This window comes from Leptonychotes weddellii, chromosome 2, assembly GCF_054177405.1.
Source record: "Leptonychotes weddellii isolate Sample4059 chromosome 2, ASM5417740v2, whole genome shotgun sequence".
NCBI lineage: Eukaryota > Metazoa > Chordata > Mammalia > Carnivora > Phocidae > Leptonychotes > Leptonychotes weddellii.
In genome coordinates, this window is record NC_138370.1 from 104,551,500 (window position 1) to 104,566,331 (window position 14,832).

General features: G+C 37.5%; 1 protein-coding gene across 4 annotated transcripts in view; it reads left to right on the top strand.

The window, feature by feature from the left end:
* LOC102729066 (alcohol dehydrogenase E chain) overlaps nt 1-11,998 on the top strand; it is a 21,276-nt gene extending 9,278 nt beyond the window's left edge. For all 4 annotated transcript variants that reach the window (XM_081812115.1, XM_081812116.1, XM_081812117.1 and 1 more), the window contains 8 exons: nt 647-748; nt 1,237-1,375; nt 2,669-2,756; nt 2,853-3,072; nt 5,247-5,507; nt 7,334-7,469; nt 8,293-8,431; nt 11,612-11,998. In XM_081812115.1, coding sequence (XP_081668241.1) covers nt 647-748; nt 1,237-1,375; nt 2,669-2,756; nt 2,853-3,072; nt 5,247-5,507; nt 7,334-7,469; nt 8,293-8,431; nt 11,612-11,636 — 1,110 coding nt within the window. In that variant the 3' untranslated portion in view covers nt 11,637-11,998. The remainder of the gene's footprint in view (nt 1-646; nt 749-1,236; nt 1,376-2,668; nt 2,757-2,852; nt 3,073-5,246; nt 5,508-7,333; nt 7,470-8,292; nt 8,432-11,611) is intronic.
* Nucleotides 11,999-14,832: the final 2,834 nt, after the last annotated feature.

Sequence of the window (14,832 nt, forward strand, 5' to 3'; positions counted from 1 at the left end):
CTAAATGAAATAAGTCAAGCAGAGAAAGTCAATTATCATATGGTTTCACTTATTTGTGGAACATAAGGAATAGCATGGAGGACATTAGGAGAAGGAAGGGAAAAATGGGGGGGCGGAATTGGAGGGAGAGATGAACCATGAGAGACTATGAACTCTGAGAAACAAACAGGGTTTTAGAGGGGAGGGGGGATTGGTTAGCCCGGTCATGGGTATTAAGGGGGGCACGTACTGCATGGAGCACTGGGTGTTATACGAAAACAATGGATCATGGATCACCACATCAAAAACCAATGATGTATTGTATGGTGACTAACATAACACAATAAAATTAAAAAAATATATATATCAGGAAGAAACAACCGTTGGAGAAGAAAAACCAACATTAAGATGGTCTAAAAGAATATATTCCCTTTTGTCTCAATGTTTCATTATAGTTAATTCTGTTTCTCTTTCCTTATGTTATTGCTTTGCCTGTTGTTTAAAAGGTATTTTTATTCTCTTTGTAAATCAGAGGTTCTTCATTTCTATGGAACCCTTGTTAGGTTCCAGACATGGGGCTAGATGTTGCACATAAAAAAATGAAAGTCACTCTCCCTGACTTTAAAAGTGGGGAAAAACTGGTATCATCTTTCTATTCAATTTCCAGGTAATCAAATGCAAAGCAGCTGTGCTATGGGAGATAAAGAAACCCTTTTCCATTGAGGAGGTGGAGGTTGCACCCCCTAAGGCCCATGAAGTTCGTATTAAGGTGAAACATTTTTCCATTTCTATTTGGTTTTAGGTTTAAAAAATTCAGAAAATGGTAAAAGTGGAAATAAGCAAAAATCCATTAAGAGACACTTTTTATATGGTGATCCAAACAGTGGAATTACATTTATTGTCAAAGAAAGATATAAATACAAATCGTCAAATTTTTAAAAAGGAATCAAAGAGTATATACAATAATCCTAATAAAATAAAAAAGAACTTGTGTGTTTGTACAGGAAAAAAAGTGCAAAGGTATATACATCAAGATGTCAAAATCAATTAGCATCAGATGGTAGAACTTAAGTGACAATTTTCCTAGTGCTAAGCTGCAATTTCTACTTCTATAAAAATGGATACATTCTTGTATATTAAATAAGACTTAAATATTTCAGAAACAATTATTTCACAGACTATTCCAAATTGTTTGATGAGGAAAAGGAAAGGGTCCTAATCTTTTCTAAATCTAATCATCCTCCCTTTACCCTATAGATGGTGGCCTCAGGAATCTGTCGCTCCGATGATCACGTGGTTAGTGGAACGCTCATCACACCTCTCCCTATAATCTTGGGCCATGAGGCAGCCGGCATTGTGGAAAGCATTGGAGAAGGGGTGACTACAGTAAAACCAGGTACAGAATTCACACTTAGGGAATGTACCTCAGTTCAGGACCCCAAGATCATCCAGCCTGGAAAGACTTTGCAGAAGGTCATGGCAGAGCTGGGACTAGAACATAGGTCTCCTCCTTTCTTCCCTCCCTGCCTGACTCAGACATGTGTGTATTCATGCACTCATAAATTCTCTCCTTTAGCAAGTGCCTATTGATGTCAGGCACCAGGTTAGATCCCAGGGACACATAAGGATCGAAATAAATGCAGTGCCTGCCAAAGTTAGAGTTCATAAACAAATAATTTCCATCTTAGTGTTGCTGAGTACTGTCTTCTGTCAGGTCCAAAGAGAACTATAAATGATACAAAATAAGAAAAATTAAGTCTATGTCCTGAGCCTCCAAATCAGTGTATGGAAACTGTTCCTTGCTGATTTCACAGGATGGAAGCCATGAGGCTATGATTAAATCAACATGATCTCCTCTTAGGTGGGAAGAACTTTACCAGTAAATGTGGCCTCTCCCTTACCATATACTTAATTGGCCTGTGAACAGAAAATAATAAAATAAATCATCTGGTTTGAGTTTCAGCTCTTAATATTTCCTTTAGTTAGAAATAAATTAATAATAAATGACACACTTACTTTTCCTTCTACCAAAGCAGAAAAAATTATTTACCAATTAAGTTGCCAGCTACAAACATCCAAAAGTCAGTTTTTATCCTCAAAGAGAGTGCCTAACTCATTGTTGAGGTTGACAGAGGGATTTCTTGAATTCTTCTTTGTCCCATTTTTGTTAGTTTTCCCTTAAAAAACAAAATGAAATGAAAACCCTAAAAGCACAGTCACTTTGAAAAGCCAGTACTCATTTTTACTTTGTCCCAAACTATTACAAACTACTGGATCCCCCAGGCATCTGGTGGAATGATGGCAGCCTGATCACAGCTAACATTTATATTTACAGTTACAGTGAGAATATTTAAGGTTTAATTGTCAAGGATTTATGAGATGATATGTATAAAACCCCCATGAGAAAAGGCACACAACGAAAGAGAACTATTAATACAGGAGCAACAGTCTTCTAAATCCACGTTGTTCCCGATATTTGTATTTCCTCTTTGGGAATCTTCAGGCACATACAAACCCAAACCATTAATGGTGCTGGCAGGCACTGACCAGTGACATGGTGGTGAATGAATTCTATCTCTTGGAGATTTTTCAAAGACACACACCTCTAACACATACACATAAGCTTCCAGTTCTTGCTCTATGAATTCCTGGGTAGAAATTTAAGAAGAATGTGTTTTATACCCTCCAGGTGACAAAGTCATTCCACTCTTTACTCCCCAGTGTGGAAAATGCATTGTTTGTAAACACCCACAAGGCAACTTCTGCTTGAAAAATGAGTAAGTTTCTGATACTCTCTTTACACAGCCAATGGATTTGTGCATCAGTTATGTTCCTGTTTCATGCCCTGTGTGTCTGTGTGTTGTATTGGCCAGTCTGAGCACACCTCGGGGGATCATGCAGGATGGTACTACCAGGTTCACCTGCAGAGGAAAGCCCATCTACCATTTCATCGGCACCAGCACCTTCTCCCAGTACACGGTGGTGGATGAGATTGCAGTGGCCAAGATTGATGCAGCCTCACCATTGGAGAAAGTCTGTCTCATTGGCTGTGGATTTTCTACTGGTTATGGGTCTGCAATCAACATTGCCAAGGTAGGAACGACAATGGATGATAAAACCGGTTGTACTCGGGCGCCTGGGTGGCTCAGTTGGTTAAGCAACTGCCTTCGGCTCAGGTCATGATCCTGGAGTCCCGGGATCGAGTCCCGCATCGCGCTCCCTGCTCAGCGAGGAGCCTGCTTCTCCCTCTGACCCTCCCCCCTCTCATGTACTCTCTCTCATTCTCACTCTCTCAAATAAATAAATAAATCTTTAAAACAAAAAAAACCGGTTGTACCCAGACTATCAGGAACTAAAAGGACAGCAATTTCTCAAAGTAATCAGAGATCATTTTTCATAGATTTACTGGTAGCTTTCCACCCTGTTACCACAATAACACTGATATACTCTACAAAATTTAGGATATCAGTTATGATTGGGGAAAATGGCTTCAGAAGGAATTGAGGAGCATTTCCTAGAAAATTTGTTTGTCACAGATGAAAAAGCTATCGATGCTTAGTTAAAAAAAAGTAAAGATATAATTTTCAACAATTATTCTTCTATATTTGTTCTTTATGTGATTACTAAGTTTTAGACCTGGGAGCTCATTTAGTAATTTATTGTACTGTAAGCACCAACATGCATCAGGTATAGTAGGTTTTGCTAGCTTTTGAGGCAGCAGAAGTAAATGAAGGGTCACCTCTGAGGAGCATCTAGTCCATGGATCCTCTACTCCCAGAATTAGGATCAACAGTAGATTCCAAAGCCTTATCTGGTACACCTCCAAACCAAGAGTCACCAGCCCACCCAACTGTGGATCCCTATAAGGGAAGTAATGAAGCTTCAATAATGCATTTTGCATTTATTCCAGTCATTAGGGGATTTCACTGTTTACATCTCGCCTCCTGCCATGAACACACACACACACACACACACACATACACACAGAGGTCAGAGGTGGTAGATTTTAAAGAGAAATTCTTTAAAGGCTCCTCTTCCCAAAAGGTTGGAAATGTAGCAGTATTCCTTCATTTTATGAAATGGAGGCCCAAAGACATAAAGCTATTTGCCCAAAATCTCACAGCTGGTTAGTATGAGAGCTGCAACTAGCTTTTCTCTCCAAACTCCGGCTGAATCTTAAGCCATGATACATAATTACCTTTACCTTTAAATCACAATCACAAGTCTAAAATTTTTCTAAACAAGGTAAAAAGTGGTATTGTATCCCACACAATGATTACTTGGGACAGAAGAAATATTTTACCCATGATGAAGGCTGACTATAGCAGTTTAGGTTTACTAACAGTCCCTAGCCAATTTAAATAATTGAGAGCACTTGTTTTCCAAATTTCTGTGGCTCTAGCGCTTAGTCCCTTGTGCAATTACATAATCTGTTTGAGCAGGTGGTCTAACTGAGCCTACACAGAGCAGAAGCTGAGGGCACTTGTAATAATTAATCTCAGCCATTAATAAAATACAGACCAATTTTTCAGTGCATATTGTTTATTAGTATATTCTTAAAAGCAGGGATAATGACCCACAAGATCACAGCAGTCTCAAGCTGTATTATCTTAGTTATCTGTTAAATTTCCCCTGTTCTTAGGCTTTCCTCTAAGCTAAGGATAACTTTTCTATGTTGCACAGCTAATTTCTGCTCTTGTGATACTGTCATGATACTGAAAGTTAATGAACCAAGGAGCTAATTGTTAAGAATTTGATTGGATTATTTTTCAGTATCCCAGAGTAATCTTTTCCACTTATTATTTCATTTCCCAAAACTTGCATTTCTGTGTGTGATATAATAAAGCTGGGTGTCAATGGATTTGAGCTATTAGAGTCTCTTCAAGATGGTAGTCACTGGCATTTAGAGCTTAAAGACCATCCAATCCACTGGCTCCAACCCTGGGCTTCCCATTGGAGTCACCTGGGAACTGGGTCCCACCTACAGAGATTCTGATGGAGTTGGTTACGAGCTGTGACCTGGGCATTGAGATATTTTAAACCTCCCCAGGTGAGTCTAATGTCCAGCAGAGTTTGAGAACCACTCATCTAGTTCAACCCCCCTAATTTAAACACGAAGCAACTAAAGCCAAAAGAGATTTGGCAGAAGGTTGGACCTAAGAGTTTGAATAGCATCTCCATAACGGACAAGGCATGGCATTTTATGCAGCTTAGGCACTTTCTAATAATCATTATTTAATCCATTTTTGCATTTTCTGCAAACACAGGTCACCCAGGGCTCCACCTGTGCGGTGTTTGGCCTTGGAGGGGTCGGCCTGTCTGTGATCATAGGCTGTAAAGCAGCAGGAGCAGCCAGGATCATTGGGGTGGACATCAACAAAGACAAATTTGCAAAGGCCAAAGAGGTGGGTGCCACTGAGTGTATCAGCCCTCAGGACTACAAGGAACCCATCCAGGACGTGCTGAAGGAAATGAGTGGTGGCGGTGTGGATTTTTCATTTGAAGTCATTGGGCGGCTTGACACCATGGTATGTAACAGGAAATACCCTGAGATATCTGCTTCTACATTCCAGAGTGTAGTTTTAGGCATCAGAATATAAATAATATGTATAAATAATATTTTAAAAACTATGAATGGTGATTTTCCATCTCCTGTCAGTTACCTGGGATATTCAGTTTATTCCTATGAGAAATCTTTAATTCCATGAGCTAAGCAAATCTGTCTCAAGTAATAGTTCCCCTTAGAGAGAGGAAAGAGGGTCTTTTTTTTTAATTAAGCCATTATAAATTTACTTTGTTAACTTTTAGTAAAAAAATCCAAACTCAAGTAAATATAGATAATATAAATTCTGTTTTCAAATTGGCAAGTTTGATTTTCCCCCATTCTTAACAAAAATGGTTTTAACACTTTAACTTTTTTTATATTTTAATAAATTTTCATTTCTTTTCATATATCATACTATGGCCAGAGGGAATCATGGCCAATTTTAGACCAGTATCATTTATTAACAGAAAATATTGCATTTTACCATTCACCACACTGCCCCATTCTGCCACAGTAGACAGCACAGTGCCTGGCACATAGTAAGCACCCAATATCTCTGTGTTGGGCTGAATACTTTAGAAAGTCAACAAATTTTTCCACCACAAAAATTTAAGAGATACATATTTCATAGCACTGTTTATAAATTACATGAGATAATGCATGTAAAATACTTAGCACAGTGCCACCTGTCAGATGGTAAGCTCAATAAATGTTAGCTAGTGCTATTGATATGCAATACTGTTTCTGACCTTACAGTGTTTACAACACCTTTGAAATATACAAAACACTGCTTTCAAATAATTGTAAATATCATCAATTGCAATGAGGAACACATCTCCAGTTATACTTCACCTAACCAGAATTCTCTAGAATCCTACTGAAACAGTCCCCAGAAACAAACGAATCCCCCTTTTGAGGTTCTCCAGTAAATCCCAGCAGTGCTGGTTATAGCGAGCACCACCCTAAGAATAAAGCTCTTTGTAGCCTTGACTTGGGACAATATGCCAACTTCAGATGACTGAAGTTCCAAGAGAATCCAACTTTATTCAAGGTGGTAGCATTTCTCCTTATGCCCTTTTTCTGTTGTTTTCCCTCTATTTTCTTCTGCAAAATTGGATTGTTACTTCACTTAAAGATACCAAATATCTCAGAACAACGGCTGCATGTTCTGAGGTTACCTGGTCTTCTATACATCATACTCCAAAATCAAAGGATTAATCCTTATATATTGCTGGGTGGGGGGAGGGCCTCAAAAATTCTCTTACTATGGAACATGTTTAAAAACTTGACTGGAGGGGGAAGGCTTTCTTTTGAAATTCCAGGAGACCAGAAGTTCCAAGTGAATATCAAGAGACCAATTTTAGTAATGTAATTGACCTTATATCTTGTTTGCCATCAAAACACATGGTTCAAAGTACTGAGTTCAAAATATCTACGTGATAAATAAATGAAAAATGACTTAATTCATAGACTGAGAGCAATGTGGTGACAAAACACTACTTTTACTTGAGGAATCAGACTTTATATAGATATGTTTGTAATGATGTTTGCCTCTACTATTTTATAAGGAAGAATTAAGCATACACAAATTTATTTATCCACTGGTTTCATTAAAAGAGATTTTCTGGGCATTTCCTGAAACCACAGCACTATTCTAGGCACAATGGGGAATAAAGAAACAAAAGATGTTATCTCTTCCCTGCACACACTCACAATCTAGCTAAATCAATATTGCATGATACTATGTATCATGAGTGAGAACTATCAGAAAATTCACTTTAATGATGCTAAATATTAATTTTATTCCAGCTGGCTGCCTTGTCCTGCTGTCAAGAGTCGTATGGTGTAAGCGTCATTGTAGGAGTACCTCCTAATTCACAAGATCTCTCTATGAACCCCATGTTGCTACTGACCGGACGTACCTGGAAAGGAGCAATTTTTGGTGGTACGTAGTTAGGCTTGATGGCTGAATTCTTATTAACCTCAGGAGTTCTTCCCTTTTACAAGTGACAAAGCCAGGTTTTAAAAAGCAACATGGTTAAAAGTAAATTAAAATCCCTTTGTAGCTATAGGCTCTAAATCAACTACATTTATGGATCTGATGCACACAGAAGGTCCCAAGACACACTGTTTGGTGTTCCCATAAACTAACTAGAATCTTTCCGTACCCTTCTTTTATACCCATGATGGCACAAGGCACTGAAACACCTCATAGGACCCAAGAAATCCACAGCAGTCATTCATGTATGCTCTCATCGCCTAAATTTAGGCAATTGCTAAATTTGCTCCTTGACTTTGGAAATAAGCACCAATAGTATAATTTCTCTATGGGAGAGCTAATAATTAAGGACTCTAGTTTATCTAGGTGTATTAAAAAAAAAAAGTCTAACCATGGCAAAAGGATATTGAAACACTATCTCTTATTAGCCTCAGTAACAGTAGTCTGTGGGACGTAGCACTTTCTAGAAACTTTCATCTTAATTCTGCTTGGAGGGGCTCCTGGGTGGCTCAGTCCGTTAAGCGTCTGCCTTCGGCTCAGGTCATGATCCCAGGGTCCTGGGATCGAGCCCCAGTGGGGAGCCTGATTCTCCCTCTCCCTCTGTCTGCTGCTCCCCCTGCTTGTACTTGCTCTCTGCCTCTCTCTCTCTCTCTCTGTGTCAAATAAATAAATAAAATCTTTTAAAAAAAAAATTCTGCTTGGAAATTCTCTTCTCCAATTCTCTTCTTACCCATGGCTGAATCTTACAATGATGTCATTTTCTTTTCAGGCTTTAAGAGTAAAGATTCTGTCCCCAAACTTGTGGCTGATTTTATGGCTAAGAAGTTTCCACTGGATCCATTAATAACCCATGTTTTACCTTTTGAAAAAATAAATGAAGGATTTGACCTGCTTCGCTCTGGAAAGAGGTAGATATTAAATTTCTTTTTTATGGTGGGGATTGGCCAATAGAGAAAAAAGGTGAAAGAATGAAAAAAATACTGGAATGCCTTGTTTCTCCATTGGTAGTTCAGTCTTTGGGTGTAGAACATTTAAGATGGTATTGTGAGAAACTAAAACAGTTGCTTTGTACTTCCTGTTCTACTGAAACCAAATTATTTTGGTTACAGGGACTCTGAATAATCATAGCCACTCAGCTTTATTTACAAGAGAATAGTCACCCTTGGAAGGAAAAAGAATCAGAGTCACACAGTCTTAATTATAACCTAAGTCACTGCAGCCTCTGCCTGGCCACCTAAAAAGGTTGACCATTAATGGCTATAAATTTATATCAAGGACCTATTTCATTATGGGAGGAGGTAGAGCTACCTTGAGATTTTTTTTTCGTAGACAGCTATCACTAATTTTTTCATTAAAAAACACCATTATTATTTTTTTCAGTTTACAAAGAACTTTTCACAACTAAAAATTATAGGCATACCTTAGACATATTGTGGATTCGGTTCCAGACCACCGCAATAAAGCGAATATGCAGTAAAGTGAGTCAAAGGAAGTTTTTGCTTTCCCAGTGCTTATGAAAGTTATTTTTACACTATGCTATAGTCTAGTAAGGGACAATAGCAGTATGTCTAAAAAACAATGTACATACCTTAATTAAAAAATATTGTGTTGCTAAATAATGCTAACCATCATCTGACCTTTCAGTGAGTTGTAATCTTTTTGCTGGTGGAGGGTTGTGCTGGCTGCTGACTGATCAGCATGGGGGTTGCTCAAGTTTGGGGTGACTGTGGCAATTTATTAAAATAAGACAGCAATAAAGTTTGTTACATCGATTGGTTCTTCCTTTCACTAGAACACTTAGAGACCACTGTAGTGTTATTAATTGGCCTAATTTCAGTATTGTTGTGTCTCAGGTGATAGGCCCAGGAAAGACAGGGAGACAGGGGAATGGCCAGTGGCAGTCAGAATCCACACAATATTTATGGATTAAGTTCATCATCTTCTATGGGCACATTCATGATAGCCCCAAAACAATTACATAATAGCATGGAAAGATCACTGATCACAGGTTACCATAACAAATATAACAGGAATGAAAAAGTTTGAAATATTGTAAGAATTACTACAATGTGACCCAGAGACAGGAAGTGAGCAAATGCTGTTGGAAAAAAATAGCACCAGCAGACTTGCTCAACACAGGGTCGCCACAAACCTTCAATTCGTAAAAGAACGCAGTATCTGCAAGGAGCAACGGAGTGAGGTGAGCCTGTGTTGTAAAGGGGAATGCTCTTTTAAATGCTGAACTCTTATATTTTCTTCGAAGATTAGGAAAATAAGCCAATTCCATTTCCTACCTCTAACATTTAACTATAATGACCACCTAAAAAGAATTTTGTCATCTGCATTTCCACATGAGGTGCAACTTGTAATAGGCAGTTGTAGCTAACTCCCACCTTCTAGGAGCATCACCCACACTTTTTCTGCTATCTCACACTTCTCATGAGGTTTTCAACTTTAAATAGAAGTTCTTAAGCACCCACACACATAACATATTATACTGGGCTGTCTGACAAATCTTATCGAGAGCACCAGATTACATCCTTTCTGGAAAGCAATTTGGTTAATTTGCATCAGAAACCCTTAAAAAAAAAAACCTAGGTCCCTTGTCCCAGCAATTCCATTTCTGGGAAGCTATTCTACAGAAATAATCAGAGAATCAAATACACATCTATTTAAGCACGCCCATCTATTGTCTATAGTATCAAAACTTGGAAACATACTAAAGTCCAACATTAAGGGAGTGGTTAAATAAATTCCAACCATGTACTAGAAATCAATGAAGCCATTTAAAAGAAGTTATTTCATTAAATTGGGAAATTCTTATATTGTAATTTTAGGTTACAGAATTGAGAATACAAACTTATATATACAATGTGACCCCAAGTTTTCAATATGAGCAGTAAAAAATTGACATATGTCTAGAAAAAAAATTGATCAAAATGCAAGAAAATATTAACACTATCTCTAGGTGTGGGATTACAGGTAATTTTTACTTTTTTTTTTTTAAGATTTTGTTTTTATTTATTTGTCAGAGAGAGAGAGAGGGAGAGAACACAAGCAGGGGGAGTGGCAGGCAGGGGGAGAAGCAGGTTCCCTGCCAAGCAGGGAGCCCGATGCGGGACTCGATCCCAGGACTCTGGGATCCTGCCCTGAGCTGAAGGCAGACACTTAACCGACTGAGCCACCCAGGAGTCCTAATTTTTACTTTCTTCTTCACACTATCTCTCAGTTTCTAAAATTACATATATTTTCCTTATTAAATATAAGTATATATATATATATTTTTTTAAGGTACAAAGACCATTTTTTTCTAAAAGTTTATATCCATCAGAAGATAGTTTTTAGGAAGGCCATTGGTTCCAGTGTAAATGCTAAATTTCTGATCTCCATAAGAATGAAGTTTCTGAATACAAATCAACTTTATTATATATTTCTAAGAATCCTTCAACATTTCTTTATCAAAGCTCTATGAAGCCTTCAAGATGGTCTTTATTACATTACGGTTCCTTCCAGCAAGTTATCTATCATCTTGTAATTTGTGCAACTTTATACTGAGGTTTAAATTCCCACACCCCACACTAGATATGTGACCTAGAACAAGTTATAACCCCCTCTCTCAGTATTTTTAATCTCTAAAATGGAAACATTAGGACCTGCCTGATAGCATGGTTGTTTCAGTTGAGGTTTCAATGATAAAATGCACAAAAAGCATCTACAGATTATGTCACAAATAGCAAGCACTTATTACATGTCATTACCCATTGTTGTTTTGTATTATTATGCCAGATATGCATGCTCTCAAAAGTGATTTTTTGAGGATGTTCATATATAATGAAGCCTAAATGGCAGTCATATTCAGGATGTTATGACTGAGCTCAAGGCAGTAGAACACACAAGAAAGAACCAGCAAAAGGGGACCCACTGTACTACTTTACTTGACATGAATGTACAGGGATGCAAATGAAGTAGTGGAACCACAGATAGCTTTTCACTGAGACAGCAGTGAATGTTCCTTGGACTCTCACGTGGAAGAGTGTGGGTTATCTGAACATTAAAACAATTAATATATCTTTTATTTCCTGTTGTAGCATCCGCACCATCCTAACATTCTGAGACCATACAAATGCCTTCACTTGCAGCAGTCTTTTGGTTCCTGCACCTTCTGGAACGAGCAACCAAACAACATCACTCATTCTGTTCTTCAGAGATGCAGTCAATAAATCATGCATGAGAGCTATCCAAAAGAAACAAAAATTCATATGAAATCCTTTTTCAAGACAAACGAGCAACCAAACAACATCACTCATTCTGTTCTTCAGAGATGCAATCAATAAATCATGCATGAGAGCTATCCAAAAGAAACAAAAATTTATATGAAATCCTTTTTCAAGCCAATGTTTAAAATACAAGTGAGAGCTAGGTGAATCATTAGCTGCATAGTTGAGTCCAATAAACTTTCCTTCTTAATCATTCTACTCATGTTGAATTATGGCATCTTTCCCACTGAGGAAAGGTAGGTATTTCTTTGACTTCTTGAATTTCTTGTACCTGCGCCACCCTTAGTCACTGAAACCTCGGGGAGGAGGTCTTCATTATACTTTATATTATTCCTCCCAACATACACATGATGAGCTACTGTACTTGAACTCTTCCTATTTCTATTTCCACTGTCTATATTTTCCTTTTGATGAAATGTACCAAAGCCCTAAGGGAAACACTATCGTCTGGGAAAGGATACACTTAGATTTACAAGTAGAGAAGGTCTAGAACTTCTATATGCAGGGAATTTCTTTTTTTTTTTAATTGAAGTGTAGCTGACATACAATCTTATATTAGTTTCAGATGTACGACACAGTGATTCAACATTTATGTACATTATGAAGTAATCACCACGATAAATCTAGCCACCATCTGGCACCATACACAGTTGTTACCATATTATTAACTATATTCTAAATAAAGGAATTTTCTAGGGAAATGTCACATATTTTTATATGACAGAGGGAAGTATGCTTATTGCTTTTTATACTGTTCACAGTGAATATACAATTATTCTTTAAAACAGAAGCAGTTTCATGCTACATGTGATAAATATGAGGTTCAGATATTAAATGTGAAAACTGAACTATTCCTGGAACCATATTGAAAAATCTGTAGTTTTTTGGTGCTTTATTGGCTAAACACTTAGTTAATTATTATAATTAACTGAAAATTACTCATAAGGTAATTAAAAAGTAATATGGTGGCTTGAAGTGTAGGGATTGGAATGAAGCAGCTGTGGACACAACATGTAAAATGGGTAACCAAGAAATGCACAAACATCCAATGCGATATATTTTCTAACTAAACATATATGCATATACAGATGTGCATTTTCAATCTAGAACTTTTCTATTAACTACCATGTCTTAAATCTATAATCCTGGAAATAATGTAATTTTTTGAATATGCAAGAGCCTGTGTACTCATTTGTTCATACTTTCCCACTCTCAAGGGAAGATTTGCATTTTAAGCTTTATCTCCAAATGTACATAAAAAGCTTATTCTTTTAAGGGGTTTTGTCTCTCTCCAAAAGGGTTATTTGTTTCTGTGTCTACAATTTGTTTGATATTGTGGAAAGGACTTTGGATTGAGAGCAAGTGATCTATCACCTACTTAATGGTGACCTTCAGTAAGTTACTCAACCTCTCTGAACCCGTTTCATTCTTTGTTTTAAAGAATTACTCTAAACACAAGGCCCACAAAGCCTTTTTTTTTTTTTTGGCTGTTGTTTTAAAGTATAAAAGATTAATTTAGTGCTTTTGACAGACTTTTGATTGTAGAGGATGTATGGTATCAGCACTGACAGATCACACAGATACAAAGAACTCTAGCTTATGACAATATTAAAGGTTTATCCCAATTCTGCGGAACAGCATTTTAAAACATACCATGGGGGCCTTAGAGCAGCATGCTTCAGATAGAGATTCTCCAGACATTGAAATGCCAAAAACCTAACACCTCTGTATTGACTCACATACTTTAGTCCATTGTCACAGAGCATTTCCTATTAAAACCAATGATGGAGTATTGCACATGCACCTCGCCCGGCAGCGCCACACTCACCAGATGATTCTGGGCTGCCTGTAGGCCAGGGCAGAGCAGATAACACCTGTCGACACCCCTCTCTGACAGATGGTTCACAGTCTCAGACCAACCCTTCAGTCACAGTGATAGTGGAAGGAGAAAAGGGGGATCACTTTTTCACCAGTGTAGAAATGGGGAGGGGAAAGTAGCTTGCAAACAAAATGTGAATCAGTGTGATAAAATGATGCCGGGGTCAGCTGGGCTTTCAGTGAACAACAAACCAGCAGCTCTTAACAATCAGCACCGTTCACCTGGACAGCCCTGATGTTCCGGTCCCGTCCAGCAGACAGCCTGACCATTGTACTTCTTTCTGACTGTCCCCTAATGTCTGTGCATTGGCAATGCATTGGAAGATGATGTATATCCGATATATTCCCATGAAATAAACTGCCAGCAAACTTTCTAGCTTTTTAACTATTGAAAAAGAGATTAAAAACTTTTAAGTCATGCACAAATTACGGACTGTGCTTCTTATTTTTAGAAATCATTCCTTAGCTTTAAAATTTTCAAAGAAAAAACCTGAGGTACTGGTTAAGTCCCCATGTAAATGTGTTCTCTTCTCTCCATGCTGCCAGTAAGCCAAATCAAAAGCCATAAAAGAAAAAAAGTGCTTAATAATGTGTGTAGATGAGAAAGTGATTTACTTACAGATCAAAGTCTTTGCTTCATGCAGCTACCAAACCTTTTCATTCTATACCTGGAACTTATATTACACTGTATGTTAATTAACTAAAATTTAAATTAAAACTTGGGAAAAAAAAGTCACCCTTTTTCTCTTTGTTATGGAATTCAGGGATTGTAAAAATAAAAATAAAGGTTTTGTTGTATTTTTGATGCTGGCATGAGGGTTTTTTGTCCACTTTTTTTCATATATCTGTGTATAAAAAAATTCTGTCCATTGTTTACTATGAGACTAGTGTTAACGTTTTGCCGTAAACAAAATAATTTATATTACTTGATAAACTATTATAAATTTTAAGAGGTTTCTTTACCTCAATTAACTTAAAGTAATGGACCAATAAATCTTTAAAAAAAATTACCAGGCCAATACAGCTTCATAAGGATTAGACGATATGATGCTAGTGATAGGGCTCTGTCAACTGTGGAGTACCATGTACATGTAGGGCATAGTTTAACTGTTTTGTCAAAGAGGCTGAAGGAGATATTTAGGGTCAAGGCAGCT